Genomic DNA, 24,229 nt, shown 5'->3' on the forward strand with positions numbered 1-24,229 from the left:
CTTTTCAAACAATTGTCTTGACACTATCATGACTGTGAAGATGTTTATAAAATGGTGGTTAAAAGCCAGGGCTCTGGAATAAGAATTCCTAAGCTCAAATTCTGCCTATGACACCTACCAACTGACCTCTTTATACCTTAGTTTTCTTATCTGTAAAATGATAAGAATATAATCTACTTCATAAAGCTCTTGTGAGGACAAATAAAACAATCTATATAAAACGTATTAGCACAATTTATACCACGTATGTATTGAATATATGATGACTGCCATTTCACTAATGGAAGGACATCCTCATTCCTAACAGTTCCAGAAATGATTACTCCATCAGACTTCACTGTGTTTGACATGCTAACACCCACAACAGGCTTGGAATGTGAGGTATGACTGGGTGATCTAGTCTATCTATTTGTAATTTCATTATAGCATCTGTTCAAGTGTCTGTATCACTAATCACATGCTATGAAACTTCTTTTGCTATACTTTCTAGTCTCTTTGCTAAAAAATTATAAGAAATATGCATTACATTTTAACAATTGTATATTCTTAACTAATTCAGATATTTCTTATTAACTGGACTCTGGTCACATTAAGAGAAACAGATAAAATTCAAATGAAGTCTTAAGTGTAATTCTGAAATAAAAAATCATCTAGTGTGAGCTTCTCTTTAAGTCAGGCATTCAAAATAATTTATCAAGCAGTTGCCATATGCTAGCCACTGCCAGATGACAAAGATACATTGGCAAGTGAAAGGAAAAAGTAACTGAACCCCAGAGCTTTTAATTGCTAGTCAAGTAATTGAACTAGTCAAGCCAAGATGTGATACAGTAGCCATGAAACTCCATTGTGGAGTTTTCCTCACCATGTTTAATTATCCCTCTTTTTGGAAATAATTACGTTTATGTAATTTCTTTAATTCATCTAATGTAAGTATATTTTTAACTTCGTATTTTTACCTCTTTGGCTGAACAACATATCTTTACATAACATTATATGAAAGGTTGACTGCCACTGTATAAGTCTGCTTGTGACACACTAACCTAGATAATTTGGGACAAGACTTCAGTTTGCTCAGATGTCTGAGTATATGGGCAATTCTGATATCAAATCAATATTAAGGCAAAGCTTAAATGAAGTCCATACCAAGTACTTTAGAGAGGATACATCTACTAGAAGTCATAGTGAAATTTTAACTGTTTCTCTTTCAAAAACTTAGTATTTGGGAAATGTACAATGTGAATGACAAGTTAAACAGTTGAAAATATTTTTTGAGCAGAAAAAAAACAATAATTTTCTTTTTTTTATTCACAGCCTCAACAATTTGATCCTGTTTATAATTGTAGCCAATATATATGCCTGGATATGGAATGGACACTCTATAACTGGTCCCTTCATTGCCCGAAGGACTTGGAAATGCCTGACTGTGGTTTCCGGGGGAGACCTGTTCAAGTGAACACTGATATCTGCTGCCCCGAGTGGGAATGTCCTTGTATGTTTACATGGCAGTCAATTTTCAACTGGGGGAGATTGTTATATTTTTGAACTGATTATGTCACTTATCAAGCCTGAGTTATTATTGCACTTTCTTTGCTCAATTCATGATTTTTCTTCCCAGTATGTAACTTTTAAAGTTGCTTCTTGACTAACATAATAACAAAAATTTAAAAGATTTTTTAAAGAAACAGTTATTACTAAACCTATAAATAATTAAATAGACTTAATCCACTTCTGACCCTTAGGTCGCTGTTCCATGCTGTCAGAACTGAGCATTATCACGTTTGATGGAAACAATGCAGCATTATATAGTATGGCTACCTATATCTTAGTAAGAATTCCTGGGGAAATCATAGTTGCTCATATTGAAAAATGTTCCATCAATCAGGTAGGTCATAATCCATCCTTTTGTCATTTCTTCATAAATCTATAGCTAAGGTACACTGCAACATTAGACAGTCTCAGAGTAAGAAGGGGCTCAAGAACTCACTGAGATTTATCTTTTGGTACTTAAACAAAACATGTTTCATGTGAATATATTAGAAGCATGTAATATGAATCCAAATAATGTTTTTAAAAGTGAAGTAATGTATTTCTTTTAAACGTGTTTTTCTATATTTTTTTCAGAATGGAAACTCATTGAAAAAGCCAGTGAGTATTTGCAAAGTGTTTAGTAAATTCCTTCTGTTTATTGATGTTTAACTCCATAAACTTTTAATTTTTTTTCAAATTAAGGCTTCCTCTGGAAGAATCTCTGGACTTTGTTTTAAGAAGTTAAATTTGACAACATCTCTACATAAAATGCTTGTCAATCGGGCAGCAAGAAAGGTAAAAATACAAAGTCAAAAATATACTTGCATTAAATGAAATAAAGATATTACATAAACACAGTTATTTCCAAAAAGAGAGAAAATTAAACATATCAGTGGAGTTTCATTGTGATGTCTAATTATTCTTCTCATGGACAAATCTAAAAAGTGTATTTCTTAATATTATATTTCTTTTTCCATAGTGTGCCAACTGTTACAAATATTTCTCCCCTTGTGAGATTAACTGTAATGACCTATTAAATAAACTGAGGCCACCTCAGATAATGTGAGTGAGGCTTCTTAGTGTCTGAGTTATCATTAGTGTTTCAAAGTAGACAAAATGGAAATATAGTGAAAAAGAGGGATCATAATGTTGAAAGATTAGTAGCCAAGAATATCAGAATGAAGACGACAAGAGAAAAATAATGGAAGGAGTTGAAGTATTAGTTTTTTAGTTAATGGTGTTTGGACACCATTAATTTGTCAGTGAATAAGCTAAAATAAGAAAAAAATGAAGGACTATTTAAGTTTATTGAAATAAGCTGAGGAAGAACAATGAATTATAAGAAGGTTGGAAAGAAAGCATTTCATGTTACAGGAAAAGCCTTTATCCTAAGAAATATGTTTACTGGAAGGAGTGAGCTGTAAAATGCTTCACTCCAATCTAAGTGGCTCTCTCTAAAATGTAAGAAAATAATGTAAAGATTTTACTAAAAATGGCTGAGCTGTTATATGCTTTCCAGAAAAAATTCTGTCTCAGCACAGGCCATACATTCTAGACTGGAAACAATATTAAAGTAAGCCTATAGTATAGTAAGGATGTTAGAAAGTTTAATGTCAAGTAAGACAAAATATATGAATAAAGAAATATTTCAGATGATAGCATCTGTATATACGTTTGGTTTTGATGAAGCTGATAGTTAACAGAAAGTGGGTGGGAAATAAATTTAACCTCAAATCTGGTCAGTGCTGTTTTTGTGAGCATTTGGGCCAAAAGGCTTATTTTTGGCATAAGCTGAACTCATCATTGGTCATTTTTTCAGTCATAAAAGCTAATTATTTAAGGATCATTTAGTGAGAATTTATGAAATAAAACAACACGCTCCCTGATCTCAAGTAACTTAATTCATATGTGGGATGCATAAATGTAGTTATCTGCCAAGTAGAAAGCAATAGGAGGTATAGTGACAATTATGATCAAGATAACATGGAAACAGATCATTGAATGCAGTTTATAGGAGGGTCAAATAGGTATCTCTGGAGGAGGTGACACCTGACATAAATCTTAAAGAATGAGTAGAAATTAACTAGGGAAGAAGAAGGTATTTCAGCCTGGGGGCGGTAGAATAAGGAAGATATAAAGATGAGAAATTGGGTGGTTGGTGAGGCATTACTTCAACAAATTTACTGCTGGTTCCATGTCATGGCTGTCATTTAAAACTCCTCAGGCTGCCTGCATTTGTATGACCAAAAGCACACGCTAAAAATACAGTCAGAATCCCATCCAAACCTGGGAAATAGAATGGCTGGAAATCTGAATCTTTACCAAGCTTAACAGATGATCGTTAGGAACATTATAGTTCAACACTGATTCAGAAGATCAAAGACTCAGATTAAAGAAAACATCCTGCAAATCACTTTATTATCTTAAATTCATATTTGTAGGTAATGCTGTAGTCACATATATTGAGGGAAACAGGAAAGCATATATAACATAAGAAGAGAGTTAGGTTTTGAAGAAAACAAAGGGCAATGAGGTTAGAATAAATACTGAATATAGCAGGACACAGCAAAGGAACAACAGAAGAGCTTAGAACTTAGGAGAAGCTATGACAGCTGCAGAGAAATAAAATTTTAAAAATGTAAAAACAGTTTGTATTGAATCAGAGGAAATGGAATGATCTGAATTCTTCTAATTTTAACAGGCATATATTTAAACATAAACACTTTCTAACAGAAGAAAACACTATTTTGTTTTAGGTGGAAGTGGATTCTATTGTTGTGCCTTTGCCCTTTTCAAATCAAGAGCTGTCCATAGAGGATTCTGGTACCATGTACGTGATCACCACTCCTGCTGGGCTAATCATAAAGTGGGCACATCTCACAGGGATCATAGACATCCACTTTAGTTTTCGATTTAACTTGTCATCGTACACAGAAGGACTTTGTGGTGAGTACGGCTCTTCAAATCTCAATTTCTAATTCTTTGTCCTGTTCAATTTACCCTGCTTTGCCCTCCTTTCTGGGTATGAGATGTGATGTTCGCTTTAAGTTTCCCCTGTGAAATACTGAAGGAAGTGGTGGCTTTCAATAAATGGGCTAAGAAGCAAGAAAAAAAACAGCTCAATTTGGGTATTTTATGGAAATAGATGTTTACCACTAATACTCTGAAACTGTTTCCCTAAGTAGCTCATCCTTATTAAGCATTAATAAATTGCCACACATTATGTTACACATGTTAATTCATTCAATTCTAACAATAGCCCTAATAAGTAGGCACTCGTGTTAATTTATAAGTAGTAAAATGAGGTGCAGAAAGGTTAAAGGCTTAAATAACCATTTCTTCCTCATTTCTTTAAAGTTTGATATTGGAGAAAACATAGTTCTTCAAGCCACCTTGAAAGTTATATACAGGGAACACAATGTTCTGAATATTTGTCCCAGTTTTATTATAAAGTGTAATATCCAGACATACCTTTACACCTAGGTTTAATATCACAATATGTTACATAGACACATAAAGAGTTATAAGCCAAAGGAAACAAATTAGAAATACCTCTAGGTGCATACCAAAATGCACAGAATAATACTCACTGGTGTTTGCTACAAAGTATAACAGGAGCTCTCCCCTTTATAGCTTTGTGCTCTTGAGTGACCCACAGTTTCCTCATCTTTAAAATGGGAACACTAACATTCTACCTTCAAGAAGTTCTTAGAGTTGAATGTAAAAGTTAGTATAAAACACTTAACACCTTGCTTAATGCACACCATGAATAAATGTTAGCTTAGTACAAATATGTTTATTTTAATCTCACTAAATATTGAATAAAAGTTTATCACTTTCTGAGTGTCTAACACAATGCTTAGAGCTAACAACTCAGGAACAAATAAGACTAAGTCCTTGCCCTCAACAATGAAACAATACCAAATTTATTCCATAAATCATTTAGGGCAAAGCTTGGTTAAAGTGGTTTACATATTTCTGTGCCAATTTAGAAAATACCAAACAAAGCACAAACTTCTATGGTGATGAAAGGTTATTACTGGGGAAAAAGCTATTATTAGTATATAGAGTATTGATCATACATAACTCAATAGTTATTGAGTAATAAGTCAGAGACTTTGGGGATGCATATTCCTTCTTATGATTTTTCTGTGTGCCATGATTTATTTTGATTTTCATATTTTTTCCCTCCTTCCTTGTCAGCTCAGACTTTCATGGAGACACTCTGCTAACTGGATTCTTAACTAAGCACTGCAGAGAAAGGTTCATCTTCCTGCTAACCAAGGGTCACCCCTAAACCTCATGACCTTTGCAGTGGGAGACGGGTGGTTCACTAGAGGGAGATCTGTTTTGTCATAACTACTAGGCTGGGTGCTGGCCGAAAAAGTTGTAGTGAAAAAGCATGTGATCCAAACTGGGCATGGACAGCCGAGAGGGAGGTCTATATCAACACCTCGCTCTGTGTAGCACTGTGAAGTCTGCTGGGGTGGTGGCTGGAGTGGCAATGAAGCATAGAAATTACCATTCTCCAAGAGTTAAGACTTAAAAAGAAAGTACTTGCTTTATGGCGTAGTTCACGTCACTTGACTTTTGTTGTTTTTTAATTTTTGCATTGGATGCAGTCCCTTGTATATTTATAAGGATGAGGCAACTATGGTAGCAGTAACATTTGTGATATTGATATACTTGCTTGAGGATTTCGATTTGATAGTGGAAAAAAAGTTTAATTCCTATGTTTTATAGCCAGATCCTTGGGAATTAAGATAACATGTCAATGTAGGGTGGGATTCAGGTAAGTTCGAGTTCTGGGTCCATTTCTCTGTACTTCCCTTAGCTTTGCACTGCACAAGATGAAGGGTAAGCTGCACCCTTAGTCTGGCCTTCCTTAAGGAAGCTAGAGGCTGTAGTAGGTCAAAGCATTGCAGCCATCAATAGGCTGTGTCATCCCGAGGAAGAGAGATAATCTGTATCTTGAATCCGCAGGTCAAATCCTGAGTTGAGCAGTGGTTGTCCAAATGTTGAAGGAACCCATGTGTCTAGGTGACTTCCACAAATGGACTGGTCTATGCCTAGGTTACTTGTGACCGTTGTTAATACAAGGAAGTAAGGATTACTTTTTTGCCTCTCAAGGCCCTATTCTTGAGTGGTGTTATGTGCTAAGTGATAAGACAGGGATAGTTTTAAGGCATAATGTTAAGTTTCAGGCATAATACAAGTTTGGGATCATGTTTTCAGGCAGGGTTTTCCTGGGGAGATGGATGCCTAGATGGCAATGACCAAACATTTATTATTCTGAGGAATACCTTGACAAGTTTAAGAGCTAGTTCTTAAATTAGGAGGTAATAGTAATAGTAGAAAGTATAGGAACAGAATCAATCTCCTTTCTTCATCTTCTATGATCTTTGCACATATCTTGACTTCTAGTATCATAGTTTCTTATTTAGTTAAGACAGTTCTACACTATTTTATCAAAGAATCAGATACATAATTTAAAAAATCCTTTAACATTAAAGTACATAAATTTTGCACTTCAGCAAATAATTCATCATTTAAAATCAATTATTAAGATGATTCATTTCTGCTGCCTACATTTTTGGTTTAAGTGAAAAGTTTTCCTTCTAAATGGCACATTTCTTTCTAGGAATTTGCAATGAAGATCCAGAGGATGATCTAAGGATGCAAAATGGCACAGTTATTACAAATATGGAGGACATACAATTATTTATTGAGAGCTGGGAAATTGAGAAAGCATTTGAAGTAACAACGAGAAAACCTGTTAGGAATTGTACTGAGCACGACTGCAGCCACTGCACTGAATTATTAAACAGAAGCGTCTTCACTCCATGCCATGATAAAGTAAGCTGCAAGCAGCCTAAGAAGAGCTGTCATGTTAGACATGTTGGGAGTACAAGCCAATAAGTCCTTGTTCTTGCTGTGGGGGTCCTACTGAGAATAGTTGACCCCCAAACCTTCTGTCGGTATGCTTTGGAATTCAGAATCATTTACTGCTTATAGACTAACAGAGACAAGAAGGATAATTACCTTTTTTCCCATATGTTTCTTCAGAACTGTATCTACAGCTTTCAAGAAAAATGAAATTCTAGCCTATAAATAAATGTCTCTAGGAGGAAGAGACCAGAGTTACTTGATAAGCCAGTATAGAAACCAAGGCAGTGAGGGTTTATTCCTTTCTCTATGATCCTGGCTTCTTTGGTGAATACTTGCAATAGAACATGTCATATATTCAATTTAATCATTCTGTATTTGTATATAACTTTCTAACTTTATGCAACTAGTAGATATTTTAAAAAGATCCATCCTTACAGACAAAAGACAGGCAAGTGCAGCATTTCATGAGTCATTTACTGGAGAGTTAGTGAACATCTAGCGCCTAGTAGGCATTATGCTAAAATCCTGTGATCCAAAGATTAATTTAAAAGGTAACCTCTTTCTATGTTGCCCTCCAGGAGTCTAGTGGTAAGGCAAGCCTGTGAACAGTTCATTACAATATACAAGATGGAGGTGCTTAGGAGCCCAGGTTTGGAGGTGATTTCTCAGAGTTTTAGATAGTTGAATTATTTAGAAGGATGAATTTGCCAGGAAAGATGGAGGAGGAAGAGAAACCTAAGCAGATTAAGCAGTATGTCTAAGGAAAGTTTGGTATAAAAGGCCACGTTAGGAAAATGAAATAGTTGGGTCCGAAACTTGTGGAGGGCAAACACCTGGGAAGGAGACTGAGGGAATGGTTGAAGCAGGAACTTGCTCTCTGTGAACCACTTTCTGTGCTAGACAAGGGAGTGTAAATTTCAAGGTTCTCTGCTTGCCTGTCCGTGCCCAGAAGGGAAAGGCAAAAGGTGTGGAGTCATGGGTAAGAAAGGCTTATCTTTCTGGAGCTTCATTTTTACTTGGAGATTTGGATGCAAAGAAGTTTTTTGTTTTTGTTTTTTAATATATTTTTATTGAAGTCTAGTTGATACACAATATTATATTGGTTTCAAGTACACAAAGTAGTGATTTGACAGTTGTATATGTTATTAAACACTCTTGCCAACCAGTGTAGTCACTTTCTATCAGCATAGAAAGATGTTACAGAAACATTGACTATATTCTCTATGCTATACATTCATCCCCATGACTAATTTATATTATGATTGAGATTTGTGCCTCTTTATCCCCCTCACCTATTTCACTCACATACCCCAAACCCTCCTCTATGACAACCACCAGTCACTTCTCAGTGTCTGATGAGTCCTTTGCTGTTTTGTTCATTTAGCTTTGGTTTTTATATTCCACTAATCAGTGAAATCATATGGTATTTGTCTTGCTCTGCCTGGCTTATTTCACTTAGCATAATACTGTCTAGGTCCACCCATGTCGTTGCAAATGGCAGGATTTCTTTCTTATGGCTGAATAGTATTCCATTGTGTACATGAACCACATCTTCTTTATCCATTCATCTACTGATGGACACTTAGGTTGCTTCCATATCTTCACTATTGTAAATAATGCAACAATAAACACAGGGGTGCACATGTCTTTTTGAATCAGAGATTTTGTTTTCTTTAGGTAAATTCCCAGAAATTGAATTACTGGGTCAAGTGGTATTTCTATTTTTAGTTTTTTGAGGAACCTCCATTCTGTTTTCCACAGGGGCTGCACCAATTTACATTCCCACCACAGTGCAGGAGGGTTCCCTTTTCTCCACATCCCTGCCAACACTTGTTATTTCTTCTCTTCCAGATAGTGGCTGTTCTGACTGGTGTGAAGTGGTATCTCCTTGTGATTTTGATTTGCATTGCCCTGATGATTAGCAATATAGAGCAGGTTTTCTCATGCCTATTGGCATCTGTATGTCTTCTTTGGAAAAATGTCTATTCAGGTCCTCTGCCCATTTTTTAAATGGGTTATGTTTTTTCTTTTTTTTTTTTAGTTATATGAGTTCTTTATATATTTTGGGTGTTAATTCCTTACCAGATAGTCATTTATGAATATATTCAGTAGGTTGCCATACAGTAGGTTGCCTTTTTGTTTGGCTGATGGTATCCTTTGCTGCACAGAAGCTTTTTAGTTTGATGTAGTACCACTTGTCCATTTCTGATTTTGTTTCCCTTGATTGGGAAGACATGTCCAGGAAGAAACTGCTCATGCTTATGTTCAAGAGACTTTTGCCTATGTTTTCTTCTAAGAGTTTTATGGTTTTGTGTCTTATATTTATGTCTTTCATCTATTTTGAGTTTACTTTTGTGTATAGAATTATACAGTAATCCAGTTTTTTTTTTCCAAGAAAACGAATACATTTTTTATTAAGGTATCATTGACATACACTCTTATAAAGGTTTCAGAAGAAAAACAATGTGGTTAATACATTCACCCTTATTATCAGGTTGCCCCCGACACCCCATTGCAGTCACTGTCCATCAGTGTAGTAAGATGCCAGAGTCTCTATCTTCTCTGAGCTACGCTGTTTTCCCCATGACCCCACATACACCATGTGCACCAATCATGACACCCCTCAATCCCCTTCTCCCTCTGTTGCCACCCACTCTCCCCGAACCCTCCCCTTTGGTAACCACTAGTCCCTTCTTGGAGTCTGTGAGTCTGCTGCTGTTTTGTTCCTTCAGTTTTGCTTCATTGTTATACTCCACAAATGAGAGAATACATTATTTTTATTAATTAACTTCTGATATACTTTTTCCTCTTAAATGTTTAGGTTGCATACATTTTGATTGCCTCTTCAAATGACAATAGTTTTGTAATAATTGCTATAAAGAAAATCGGAACAATCTATTTTCAGTAACACATGATCATTGCACATATTCATGCATATAGAAAGTGAAAAACCACTGTTTCCAGAAACCACTGTTAACGAGATGGGAGGCATGTGAATTTTTGGAGGCTTCTTTACATAGGCATGATTGATTAAATCATTGGCCACTAGTGACTGAATCAAACTGCAGCCCCGCTTGCCTCCCAGAGGTCAGAGAGGGGCGGAGGGGTTGATGTTCCAACCCTCTAATCCCAGGTCACCTCCACTGCCATCCAGCCCACAATCTTAGGTGAGGTGGGAGAATCAGCTCATTAACATAACAACAGACACTTCTGTCACCTCAGCATGAGGGAATTCCCAGGGTTTTGGGAACTGTGGGACAGGAACAGCGGACAATGACAATCAATGACCAAATACATTTTTTTTCTTATAAATCACAACATCACAGGCTGAGTGTGACCCCTGGCCCCACCGCTACTAGCAAGCACAACAATGGACAAGTTACTTACCCTCTCTGTGCCTCACTTCATTCATGTAAAATTTGTAATAGTAGGGCCTACTTCATCGTAGGCTGGAATGCATTTGGTAGCCATAAATCACTCAGAACAGGTACTTACCCACCATTTAATAAGTGCTATGTAACTGACAGCTATTATTCTAAAACAATTTTAGAAAGGGTATTTTATTGCTTGAGAGTAATATTTGGGAACTATAGAATTTATTGAGTTTTGCTTCCTCTTTGAAAATAAGGAGAAATTTGGGTATCAGCAATGGTTTTTTTTTTTTTTTTTTGAGAGGGCATATCTTATATTTATTGATCAAATGGTTGTTAACAACAATAAAATTCTGTATAGGGGACTCAATGCACAATCATTAATCCACCTGAAGCCTAATTCTCAACAGTCTCCAATCTTCTAAAGTATAATGAACAAGTTCTTACATAGTGAAAAAGTTCTTACATGGTGAACAGTGCAAGGGCAGTCATCACAGAAACTTTCGGTTTTGATCACGCATCATGAACTATAAACAATCAGGTCAAATATGAATATTCGTTTGATTTTTATACTTGATTTATATGTGTATCCCACATTTCTCCCTTTATTATTATTATTATTTTTAATAAAATGCTGAAGTGGTAGGTAGATGTAAGATAAAGGTAGAAAACTTAGTTTAGTGTTGTAAGAGAGCAAATGTAGATGATCAGGTGTGTGCCTGTAGACTATGTGTTAATCCAAGCTAGACAAGGGCAATAAAACATCCACGGATGCAGAAGATTTCTCTCAAAACAGGGGGGTGAGGTTCTAAGCCTCACCTCTGTTGATCCCCAATTTCTCACCTAATGGACCCCCTGTGACTGTGCCTGTCTTAGGTTGTTCTTCCCTTGAGGAATCTTACCCGTCTCTGGCTAACCAGTCATCTTCCAGGGCCATACAGGGAAATGTGAAGTTGGTAAGTGAGAGAGAAGCCATATTGTTTGAAAAGGTTAGCTTTTTACTTCTTTGCATATTTATGGCCTGTGGCTTCTATGCCCAGCATTTGTCTTGAGGTATCTTTAGCACTTGCAGGAATTATGATACTCGGTAAATTCGATATGAGGCACGAATTCTATTTAAGGGTTGTAATTAGGAAGGAAGAAGAAAAGCTATAGAGGTAGCAGATGGAAGAAAACATGGGAAGATTGATTATTTCTTTGACATATCTTCTTGTAGAGTAATTTAAGCATGTATAGGTTTTAAACTACTAATTAAATTGCACACACACATTAACATAATAGGAATACAGTTACATAACCAAAGCAGATCTATAATTACCAGCCATCTCCAGTGAGGCCAAGAAAACCAGTTAGGCACCCTAGGCATTTGTGAAAATTTGTCTATGATATGATGGATATCGTCCAACTGTACTTGAACAGTCTGAGAGAAATCAGACAAATTAAAACAGCCCATTCCTGGGAACTGTTCACATCCCATATGTTCTTTTAACAGTAGATAGTCTGTAGTTGTAAGATTTTGGAGTGCTACAACTTGCACTTCTCCTAATTCTTGGTTGAGTTCCAACAGTGTAGATTCAGTCAAATTTGTTGTTTTACTGTATGCACAGGCCAGCTTAGATATCTCCTTCTTCATTCCCATGGCAAGTCCAGGAACCGGTGGGATGAATGCAGCTACAACTGCAGCATTGCCTGGTTCTTTGTTGAGGTTTTTTGATGATCATCTTCTGGTATGACTCTTCCAGAGAGTGCTGATGTTGGAAGTTCTTCTTCATATTGTATCTTAGTTCATTTTCTGGGTAGCCAAATTAGGCTTTGATCCTCTGTATAAACACAAACAGACCCTTTGCCCACACTTTGATCTGCCCTTTATACCATTGTGTAGGACTCATTGGAGATAACCACACAGGAACTGCTTTTTTTTTTTTTTAAGAGAAAGGAATATTATCAGAAAAGTGTACCTCCATAGCCGATCATCTGACACCCTTTAAGTGATCAAAATTAAGGATATTTAAAGCATGCATTAATCGTTGATTTACAGTTAGTTTTATCCTATCATGGAGTAATCCCCCTTTTCTTTCTTTCTTTTTTTTTTTTTATCTTTAATCTACACTTACATGAAGAATATTATGTTTACTAGGCTCTCCCCTATACCAGGTCCCCGCTATAAACCCCTTTACAGTCACTGTCCATCAGCATAGCAAAATGTTGTAGAATCACTACTTGTCTTCTCTGTGTTGTACAGCCCTCCCCTTTCTCCCACCCCCCCATGCATGCTGATCTTAATACCCCCCTTCTTCCTCCCCCCCCTTATCCCTCCCTACCCGCCCATCCTCCCCAGTCCCTTTCCCTTTGGTACCTGTTAGTCCATTCTTGGGTTCTGTGATTCTGCTGCTGTTTTGTTCCTTCAGTTTTTCCTTTGTTCTTATACTCCACAGATGAGTGAAATCATTTGGTATTTCTCTTTCTCCGCTTGGCTTATTTCACTGAGCATAATCCCCTCCAGCTCCATCCATGTTGCTGCAAATGATTGGATTTGCCCTTTTCTTATGGCTGAGTAGTATTCCATTGTGTATATGTACCACATCTTCTTTATCCATTCTTCTACCGATGGACATTTAGGTTGTTTCCAATTCTTGGCTATTGTAAATAGTGCTGCGATAATCATAGGGGTGCATCTGTCTTTCTCATACTTGATTGCTGCGTTCTTAGGGTAAACTCCTAGGAGTGCAATTCCTGGGTCAAATGGTAAGTCTGTTTTGAGCATTTTGATGAACCTCCATACTGCTTTCCACAATGGTCGAACTAGTTTACATTCCCACCAGCAGTGTAGGAGGGTTCCCCTTTCTCCACAGCCTCGCCAACATTTGTTTTTGTTTGTCTTTTGGATGGCAGCCATCCTTACTGGTGTGAGGTGATACCTCATTGTAGTTTTAATTTGCATTTCTCTGATAATTAGTGATGTGGAGCATCTTTACATGTGTCTGTTGGCCATCTGTATTTCTTTTTTGGAGAACTGTCCATTCAGTTCCTCTGCCCATTTTTTAATTGGATTATTTGATTTTTGTTTGTTGAGGTGTGTGAGCTCTTTATATATTTTGGACGTCAAGCCTTTATCGGATCTGTCATTTACAAATATATTCTCCCATACTGTAGGGTTCCTTTTTGTTCTATTGATGGTATCTTTTGCTGTACAGAAGCTTTTCAGCTTAATATAGTCCCACTTGTTCATTTTTGCTGTTGTTTTCCTTGCCTGGGGAGATATGTTCAAGAAGAGGTCGCTCATGTTTATGTCTAGGAGGTTTTTGCCTATGTTTTTTTCCACGAGTTTAATGGTTTCATGGCTTACATTCAGGTCTTTGATCCATTTTGAATTTACTTTTGTATATGGGGTTAGACAATGGTCCAGTTTCATTCTCCTACATGTAGCTGTCCAGTTTTGCCAGCTCCATCTGTTGAAGAGACTGTCATTTCGCCATTGTATGTCCATGGCTCCTTTATCAAATATTAATTGACCATATATGTTTGGGTTAATGTCTGGAGTCTCTAGTCTGTTCCACTGGTCTGTGGCTCTGTTCTTGTGCCAGGACCAAATTGTCTTGATTACTATGGCTTTATAGTAGAGCTTGAAATTGGGGAGTGAGATCCCCCCTACTTTATTCTTCTTTCTCAGGATTGCTTTGGCTATTCGGGGTCTTTGGTGTTTCCATATGAATTTTTGAATTATTTGTTCCAGTTCATTGAAGAATATTGCTGGTAATTTGATAGGGATTGCATCAAATCTGTACATTGCTTTGGGCAGGATGGCCATTTTGACGATATTAATTCTTCCTAGCCACGAGCATGGGATGAGTTTCCATTTGTTAGTGTCCCCTTTAATTTCTCTTAAGAGTGACTTGTAGTTTTCAGAGTATAGGTCATTCACTTCTTTGGATAGATTTATTCCTAGGTATTTTATTCTTTTTGATGCTATTGTGAATGGAATTGTTTTCCTGATTTCTCTTTCTATTGGTTCATTGTTAGTGTATAGGAAAGCCACAGATTTCTGTGTGTTGATTTTGTATCCTGCAACTTTGCTGTATTCCGATATCAGTTCTAGTAGTTTTGGGGTGGAGTCTTTAGGGTTTTTTATGTACAGTATCATGTCATCTGCAAATAGTGACAGTTTAACTTCTTTACCAATCTGGATTCCTTGTATTTCTTTGTTTTGTCTGATTGCCATGGCTAGGACCTCCAGTACTATGTTAAATAGCAGTGGGGAGACTGGGCATCCCTGTCTAGTTCCCGATCTCAGAGGAAAAGCTTTCAGCTTCTCACTGTTCAGTATAATGTTGTCTGTGGGTTTATGATATATGGCCTTTATTATGTTGAGGTGCTTGCCCTCTATTCCTATTTTGCTCAGAGTTTTTATCATGAGTGGATGTTGAATTTTGTCAAATGCTTTTTCAGCATCTATGGAGATGATCATGTGGTTTTTGTCTTTCTTTTTGTTTATGTGGTGGATGATGTTGATGGATTTTCGAATGTTGTACCATCCTTGCATCCCTAGGATGAATCCCACTTGGTCATGGTGTATGATCCTTTTGATATACTTTTGTATTCGGTTTGCTAATATTTTATTAAGTATTTTTGCATCTACATTCATCAGGGATATTGGCCTGTAAATTTCTTTTTTGGTGGGGTCTTTGTCTGGTTTTGGTATTAGGGTGATGTTGGCTTCATAGAATGGGTTTGGGAGTATTCCCTCCTCTTCTATTTTTTGGAAAACTTTAAGGAGAATGGGTATTATGTCTTCTCTGTGTGTCTGATAAAATTCCGAGGTAAATCCGTCTGGCCGGGTGTTTTGTTCTTGGGTAGTTTTTGATTACCATTTCAATTTCTTTGCTCATAATTGGTTTGTTTAACTTTTGTGTTTCTTCCTTGGTCAGTCTTGGGAGGTTGTATTTTTCTAGGAAGTTGTTCATTTCTTCTAGGTTCTCCAGCTTGTTGGCATATAGGTTTCCATAGTAGTCTTTAATAATTCTTTGTATTTCTGTGGAGTCTTTCGTGATTTTTCCGTTCTCATTTGTGATGCTGTTGATGTGTGTTGACTCTCTTTTCTTCTTAATAAGTCTGGCTAGAGGCTTATCTATTTTGTTTATTTTCTCGAAGAACCAGCTCTTGGTTTCAGTGATTTTTGCTATTGTTTTATTCTTCTCAATTGTGTTTATTTCTTCTCTGATCTTTATTATGTCCCTCCTTCTGCTGACTTTAGGCCTCATTTCTTCTTCTTTTTCCAATTTTGATAATTGTGATGTTAGACTATTCATTTGGGATTGTTTTTGCTTCTTCAAGTGTGCCTGGATCGCTATATACTTTCCTCTTAAGACTGCTTTTGCTGCGTCCCACAGATGTTGGGGCTTTGTGTTGTTGTTGTCATTTGTTTCTATATATTCCTTGATCTCTATTTTAATTTGTTCGTTGATCCATTGATTATTTAGGAGCATGTTGTTAAGCGTCCATGTGTTTGTGAGCCTTTTTGTTTTCTTTGTAGAATTTATTTCTAGTTTTATACCTTTGTGGTCTGAAAAGTTGGTTGGTAGAATTTCAATATTTTGGATTTTGCTGAGGCTCTTTTTGTGGGCTGGTATGTGGTCTATTCTGAAGAATGTTCCATGTGCACTTGAGAAGAATGTATATCCTGTTGCTTTTGGATGTAGAGTTCTATAGATGTCTCTTAGGTCCATCTGCTCTACTGTGTTTTTCAGTGCTTCCGTGTCCTTACTTATTTTCTGCCTGGTGGATCTATCCTTTGGGGTGAGTGGTGTGTTGAAGTCTCCTAGAATGAATGCATTGCAGTCTATTTCCCCCTTTGGTTCTGTTAGTATTTGTTTCACATATGCTGGGGCTCCTGTGTTGGGTGCATATATATTTAGAATGGTTATATCCTCTTGTTGGACTGAGCCCTTTATCATTATATAGTGTCCTTCTTTATCTCTTGTTACTTTCTTTGTTTTGAAGTCTATTTTGTCTGATATTTGTACTGCAACCCCTGCTTTCTTCTTGCTGTTGTTTGCCTGAAATATGTTTTTCCATCCCTTGACTTTTAGTCTGTATATGTCTTTGGGTTTGAGGTGAGTTTCTTGTAAGCAGCATATAGATGGGTCTTGCTTTTTTATCCATTCTATTACTTTGTGTCTTTTGATTGGTGCATTCAGTCCATTTACATTTAGGGTGACTATTGAAAGATATGTACTTATTGCCATTGCAGGCTTTAAATTCATGGTTACCAAAGGTTCAAGGTTAGCTTCTTTAGTATCTTACTGCCTAATTTAGCTCGCTTATTGAGCTGTTATATACACTGTCTGGAGATTCTTTTCTTCTCTCCCTTCTTATTCCTCCTCCTCCATTCTTCATATGTTGCATGTTTTGTTCTGTGCTCTTTCTAGGAGTGCTCCCATCTAGAGCAGTCCCTGTAAGATGTCCTGTAGAGGTGGTTTGTGGGAAGCAAATTCCCTCAGCTTTTGCTTGTCTGGGAATTATTTAATCCCTCCATCATATTTAAATGATAGTCGTGCTGGATACAGTATCCTTGGTTCAAGGCCCTTCTGTTTCATTGCATTAAATATATCATGCCATTCTCTTCTGGCCTGTAGGGTTTCTGTCGAGAAGTGTGATGTTAGCCTGATGGGTTTTCCTTTACAGGTGACCTTTTTCTCTCTAGCTGCCTTTAAAACTCTTTCCTTGTCCTTGATCTTTGCCGTTTTAATTATTGTGTGTCTTGTTGTTGTCCTCCTTGGATCCTTTCTGTTGGGGGTTCTGTGTATTTCCGTGGTCTGTTCAATTATTTCCTCCCCCAGTTTGGGGAAGTTTTCACCAATTATTTCTTCCAAGATACTTTCCATCCCTTTTCCTCTCTCTTCTTCTTCTGGGACCCCTATAATATGGATATTGTTCCTTTTGGATTGGTCACACAGTTCTCTTAATATTGTTTCATTCCTGGAGATACTTTTTTCTCTCTCTATGTCAGCTTCTATGCGTCCCTGTTCTCTGGTTTCAATTCCATCAATGGCCTCTTGCATCTTATCCATTCTGCTTATAAACCCTTCCAGAGTTTGTTTCATTTCTGTGTTCTCCTTTCTGGCATCTGTGATCTCCCTCTGGACTTCATCCCATTTCTCTTGCATATTTCTCTGCATCTCTGTCAGCATGTTTATGATTCTTATTTTGAATGCTTTGTCAGGAAGACTGGTCAGGTCTGTCTCCTTCTCTGGTGTTGTCTCTGTGATCTTTGTCTGCCTGTAGCTTTGCCTTTTCATGGTGATAGGAATAGTCTGCAGAGCTGGGACGAGTGACAGCTGGAAGAACTTCCCTTCGTGTTGGTCTTTGGCCCTCCTCTCCTGGGAGAACAGCGACCTCTAGTGGCTTGTGCTGGGCAGCTGCGCGCAGACAGGGCTTCTGCTTCCTGCCCGGCTGCTATGGAGTTTATCTCCGCTGTTGCTGTGGGCGTGGCCTGGCTCGGGCAGCTGCTCCAAAGTGGTGGAGCCCCGTTGGAGGGTGTGCGGCTGGGAGGCTATTTATCTCCCTAAGCGGCCTCCCTGCTCCCTGCAGCCCAGGGGTTAGGGTGCCCAGAGATCCCGGATTCCCTACCTCTGGATTAAGTGTCCTGCCCTGTCCCTTTAAGACTTTCAAAAAGCACCCACCAAAACAAAGTAACGACCAGAAAAAAAAAAATTTTAAAAATATAAATAAATAAAAAAGGCCGCTCTTTTTTCTTTATTCTCTGGCGCCAGCCTCAGGCATCTGCTCACCGGTCTTGCTGCCCTGTTTCCCTAGTATTGGGGTCCCTATCCCTTTAAGACTTCCAGAAAGCGCTCGCCAAAACAAAACAACAACAACAACAACAACAAAAAAAAATTGGCCGCTCGCTTTTCTTATGTCCTCTGGCGCCAGGCCTCCGGTACCTGCTCACCATTCTTGCTGCCCTGTTTCCCTAGTATCCAGAGCCCTGTGCACGCACTGTGTCTGCGCCCTTGTCCGGATGGCTGGGGCTGGGTGTTCAGCAGTCATCGCTCCGTCTCCCTCCCGCTCTGCCTCCTCTTCTCCCGCCAGGAGCTGGGGGGAGGGGTGCTCGGGTCCCGCCAGGCTGGAGCTTGTATCTTACCCCCTTTGCGAGGCTCTGGGTTCTCGCAGGTGTGGATGTGGTCTGGATGTTGTCCTGTGTCCTCTGGTCTTTATTCTAGGAAGAGTTGTTTTTGTTATATTTTCATAGATATATGTGATTTTGGGAGCAGATTTCCGCTGCTCTACTCATGCCGCCATCTTTGCTCCCTCCAGTAATCCAGTTTTATTCTCTTGCATGTAGCTGTCCTGTTTTCCCAACACCAGTTTTTGAAGAGCATGTATTTTTCCCATTATTCTTGCCTCCTTTGTCATGTATTAATTGACCATATTTGCATGGTTTTATGTCTAGGCTCTCTATTCTGATCCATAGGTCTGTTCTTGTGTCAGGACCATAGTGTTTTGATCAGTATAGCTTTAAGTCAGGGAGCATTATGCACCCCAGCTTTGTTGTTGTTTCTCAAGATTGCTTTGGCTATTTGGGGTGTTTTGTGGTTCCATATAAATTTTAGGATTATGTGCTCTACTTTGTTGAAAAATGCTACTGTTTTATTAATAGGGATTGAATTGAAAAATTGGAAAACTGCAAATTGGGAATTTTTTGATCACCACCTCAATTGCATTACTGATAATTGGTCTGTTTAGATTTTTTGTTTCTTCATTGGTCAGTATTAGATGATTTTATATTTCTAGGAATTGTTCATTTCTTCCAGGTTGTCTAACTTATTGGCATATGCTTTTTCATAGAATTCTCTAATAATTTTTTGAATTTGTGTCATTTGTAATTTCTCATTTTTTGTTTCTGATTTTGTGTAATACATCTGGCTAGGGGTTCGTTTATTTTATTTTCTCAAACAACCAGCTCTTTATTTCATTGACTTTTTTCTCTTGTCTTATTCTTCTCTATTTTATTTACTTCTTCTCTGATCTTTATTATTTCCCTCCTACTAACTTTGGGCTTTGTTTATTCTATTTTTATAGTTCCTTTAGTTGTGAGTTTAGATTGTTTATTTGGGATTGTTCTTGTTGCTTGAGGTATTGCTATGTACTTTCCTCTTAGAACCACTTTTATGTCATCCACATATTTTGAACCATTGTGTTTCTGTTTTCGTTTTCTCATGTATTGTTTGATTTCCTCTTTTATTTGTAAATTGATCCATTGATTATTTAGAAGCATGTTGTTTAGCCTCATGTATTTGTGGGAGTTTTTTTGTTTTCTTCATGTATTGATTTTTATCTTCATACCATTGTGGTCTGAAAAGATACTTGATACAATTTCCATCTTTTTAAATTTATTGAGGCTCTTTTTGTGTCCTAATATGAGATTCATTCTGGAGAATGTTCCATGTGCATTTGAAAAAAAAATGTGTATCCTGCTGCTTTTTTGGAATGTTCTATAGATAATGTTAAGTCCATCTAATCTAATATGTTGTTCAATGCCTCTGTTTCCTTTTTTAGTTTCTGTCTGGATAACTAACTATCCATTGATGTAAGTGGGTGTTATAATCCCCTAATATGATTGCTTTGCTGTCTTGTTTCTCCCTTTAGGTCTGTTAATATTTGTTTTATATGTTTAGGTGCTTCTATGTTGGTGAATATTTGCAATTGTTATATCCTTTTGTTGGACTGATCCCTTTATCATTATGTAGTGTTCTTTGTCTTTTGTACTTTCTTTGTTTTTGTCTACTTTGTCTCATATAAATACTACTACTCCTGCTTTTTTATCCCTTTTATTTGCATGAAATCTTTTTCCCTCCCTTTATTTTCAGTCTGTGTATATCTTTAGATCTCAAATGAGTCACTTGTAGGCAGCATATAGATGGATCTTGTTTCTTTATCCATCCTTCCAACCTATATCTTTTGATTGGTGCATTTAAGCCATTTACATTTAAGGTAATTATTAATAGGTATGTACTTATTGCCATTTCATTAATTGTTTTCTAGTTGTTTTTGTAGTTGCTCTTCATCCTTTTCTTCCTGTCTTCTCTTCTCTAGTTATCTGATGGTTATCTTTAGTGTTTTCCTGAAATTCTTTTTTAAAATATTATGTTTCCTATTATAAACTTTAGATTTTGGTTACCATAAGGTTCATAGATAGTTTTCTAAAAATGTAACAGCCTATATTAAGTTGATGGCCAGTTGATTTCAAGCACATTCTAAAAGTACTACTTTTTTCTTCTTCTTCCTCCTCCACACTTTTTATATAAATGTGTGTATACATATCATAATCTACATCTTTTGTGTATTCCTTGACTAATTTTCTCTATAGTTGTTTTTACTACTTTTGTTTTTGGAAATTCATACTTGCTTGGTAAGTAATTGGTCTATTGCCTTTGCAGTAGTTTACTTTTACTGATGAAAAAATATTTAGACTTAAAAACATTTCCATATAGTTACATTACCATATCCTGTAAGGAAATTTTGGTGTTGGTGAAGAATTTCAACTTTTGTTTATCTGGGAAATTTTAATCCATCTTTCAATTCTGAATGATAACCTGCTGGGTGGAGAATTCTTGGTTGTATGTTCTTCCCTTTCAATACTTTCAATATTTCATGCCACTTCTTTATAGCCTGTGAAGTTTCTGCAGAGAAATCTGCTGATAACCTTATCAAGTTTCATTTATAGGTAACTGAGGCTCTCTTGCTGTTTTTAAGATTTTTCTCTTTACCTTCAGTCTTTGCCATTTTACTTACTATATGTCTTAATATTGTCTTCCTGGGGTTCATCAAGTCAAGTGCACTTCCAGGACCTCGGTGTCTCTTCTTTTTCCCGGATTGGGAATGTTTTCAGCTATTATTTCTTCAAATAGACTTTCTACTCCTTTGTCTTTCTCTTCTCCTCTAGGACCCCTATTATGTGAATATTGTTTCATTTGGAGTTGTCACACGGCTTTCTTAACATCTGCTCATTTTTAGAAATTCCTTTTTCTTTTTTCTTTCTGTTCCTTAGCTTGGTTACTCTCTTCTTCTGTATCTTTCATCACACTGATTCTTTCCCCTGCTTCTAGCAGTCTGCTATTCAGTCCCTCTGTTGTATTTTCCATCTCAGTTATTCAAGGCATAGTGAGGCAACCCAGGATGCCATCTCTTAGCTAGATGGATCCGTGATTTGATGCCAAAAGAAAGGAATGCTTATAAGGTGGTTTTCCCACTTCAAATCTTCATGTTCATTTGCAAATCTCCACATAGAAGGCAACTGATCTTTCAAAAGTGGAAACAGGATTGTATCATTTCTCTGTCTAAAACCCTTCAGTGTCTGTCACTTACACTTAGAGTACAAGTCAAAAAACCTTATCAGGGCTTTTAGGTTCCTCTGGCCAGTGTCCTTCTGCAGCTTCCGCTTATGCTGTGTTCTCCTTGCTGTCTAAGCTCCAGATATTCTAGTTCCTTCCAACTCTTTGACTATTCCTGTTTTTTGTTGTTGTTGTTGCAAATGGGCCTTCATGCTTACAGTTTCTCCAACTAGCATCTCCTTTATTCCATTTAACATGGTGATTCCTCATGATTCTACTCAGTCTTGTTTTTTTTTTTTCATTCCTGTGAGATCCACAAGGCAGAGAAAATATCTGTTTCATTCATCTTTATATTCCTCATGCAGAGTACAGCACCTCATATGTAGTTAGGTGCTCATAAATTATGAAAGTATGCATAAGTTGGTCGGTGAATGGAGAATACAAGAGAATCAGCTTTTGTGGTTAAATGGAGAAGGGATACATTAAAAAAAATTTTTTGACTAATGAAGTCATATGGGATTTCAAAGCAAAGGCACCAGAAAAACTCAGAAAAAAAAATTCTGGAGCTCAGAGGAGATAAGTTGAAGCCAGAGATCAGGTTTGCAGAGTTATTAGAACATGAAGTTTTAAAGATAACAATAATATATGATGGACCAGAGTCAGTTCTGTATACTTTTCATCTATTAGCTCACAGCAATCTTCAGTAGTAGGCTTAGTATTAACTAACTTGTGATGAAATTGAAGCTTAAGTGCCCAAAATAGTGGTAAAAATGTTGGGAATGTGTGAGTCTAGGTAAAGTATTTACAATGAATAAGCAAGACTGTCAAGAATGGGATCCAGCATCCAAAGTCTCAGAATGAAAGGCAGAAGTGGGAATGACAATGAACAGATGAACAGATAGTAGAGTGCAGCTCCTCAAAGTCAAAGGACAGGGTTTTAAGAAACAGGGAGTATTCATGTCCTCCTCTGAGAGCTTGGGGAAGGTTAGAGTATCAGTGTTCTCTGGATTTGACAGGTAGGAGGTATTCAGTGCAAAGCGAAGTGGTTGGAAACTGAGGATATTCAATAAAGGAGACTAAAAGGGAAGTAATCTTGGTTTTTATAGTAATGGACCTTGAAGAAGAAAGATAAGATATGAAAACTACTAAGCATTTTTATCTCACCCTTGAACCTGTGTCATAATGTGGCATCTGAATACAGGTGCTTACTAGGTTTGCTGAATAAATGAGTGGAGAAAAATTAGAATGAATGTTGTTACAAGTTAAAGTATTTAGATTTCAGACATCTCTAGCTCAAAATGAAAGAAACTCTGTAGGAAAAAAATGAGTCTCTAATTAAATTAAGACATGTTAAGTTATATAAATTATTCAATGTTCAATATTAATATAATTCTTTGAGAAGCATTTATAACCTTACTTAATGAGTAATGCCACATATCATCATAGACTGCTTCAGGAGCTTCCAATTTTATCTACAATATATCAGAATCTTATTCAGTATATAGAAAAAATAATTGTAACCCAAAGTGTAGTATCAGAAATAGATCTGCATACTCTGTTTCTTTTCCATCTTTATAAGATAGATTTATGAAGATTGGTGCAGACAATATTTCTCTTATTTAAACTGTGTTTAAAAATATTGTAATGTCAGAGGTGACATCTAATATTAAGAAGTTTTGAAAAATTTAATGTCGAAGCAGAACAATAATGAATATTAACTTGCTATCCTTTGATATTCCAAATAGTTTTAGTCTACCTTAGGGCCTTCAGAAAAATAAGACAGCATAATTTATCCCAAGGCAAAATATATCTCTAGGTTTCACCGCAGGACTTTTGTGAAAAGATGTGGATCAATTATACCTATTTTTGGAATTATGAATGTGACGCACTTTCTGCTTATGTGGCTCTGTGCAGCAAGTTTGACATCTGTATTCAGTGGAGAACGCCTGATTATTGCTGTGAGTAGAACACTTCAAATAATATTTGCCAACAAATAAAATTTCACTTCTTGCAGTTGCTTTTTTCTTTTCATTTTCATATCACAAAATAATTTCCTAAGAATAAAATGCATGTAAATATAAGCTAGAAGGTAGAGGTTGGCTCTCCATAGTG

At 36.9% G+C, this 24,229-nt stretch overlaps 1 protein-coding gene across 2 annotated transcripts in view; it reads left to right on the top strand.

Moving 5' to 3' along the window:
• OTOGL (otogelin like) overlaps positions 1-24,229 on the top strand; it is a 139,585-nt gene that overhangs the window by 90,001 nt on the left and 25,355 nt on the right. For both annotated transcript variants that reach the window (XM_036912327.2, XM_036912328.2), the window contains 8 exons: positions 308-381; positions 1,312-1,489; positions 1,740-1,882; positions 2,122-2,145; positions 2,230-2,322; positions 4,284-4,473; positions 7,169-7,383; positions 23,934-24,075. In XM_036912327.2, coding sequence (XP_036768222.2) covers positions 308-381; positions 1,312-1,489; positions 1,740-1,882; positions 2,122-2,145; positions 2,230-2,322; positions 4,284-4,473; positions 7,169-7,383; positions 23,934-24,075 — 1,059 coding nt within the window. The remainder of the gene's footprint in view (positions 1-307; positions 382-1,311; positions 1,490-1,739; positions 1,883-2,121; positions 2,146-2,229; positions 2,323-4,283; positions 4,474-7,168; positions 7,384-23,933; positions 24,076-24,229) is intronic.

This window comes from Manis pentadactyla, chromosome 10 (genome assembly GCF_030020395.1).
Source record: "Manis pentadactyla isolate mManPen7 chromosome 10, mManPen7.hap1, whole genome shotgun sequence".
Taxonomy (NCBI): domain Eukaryota; kingdom Metazoa; phylum Chordata; class Mammalia; order Pholidota; family Manidae; genus Manis; species Manis pentadactyla.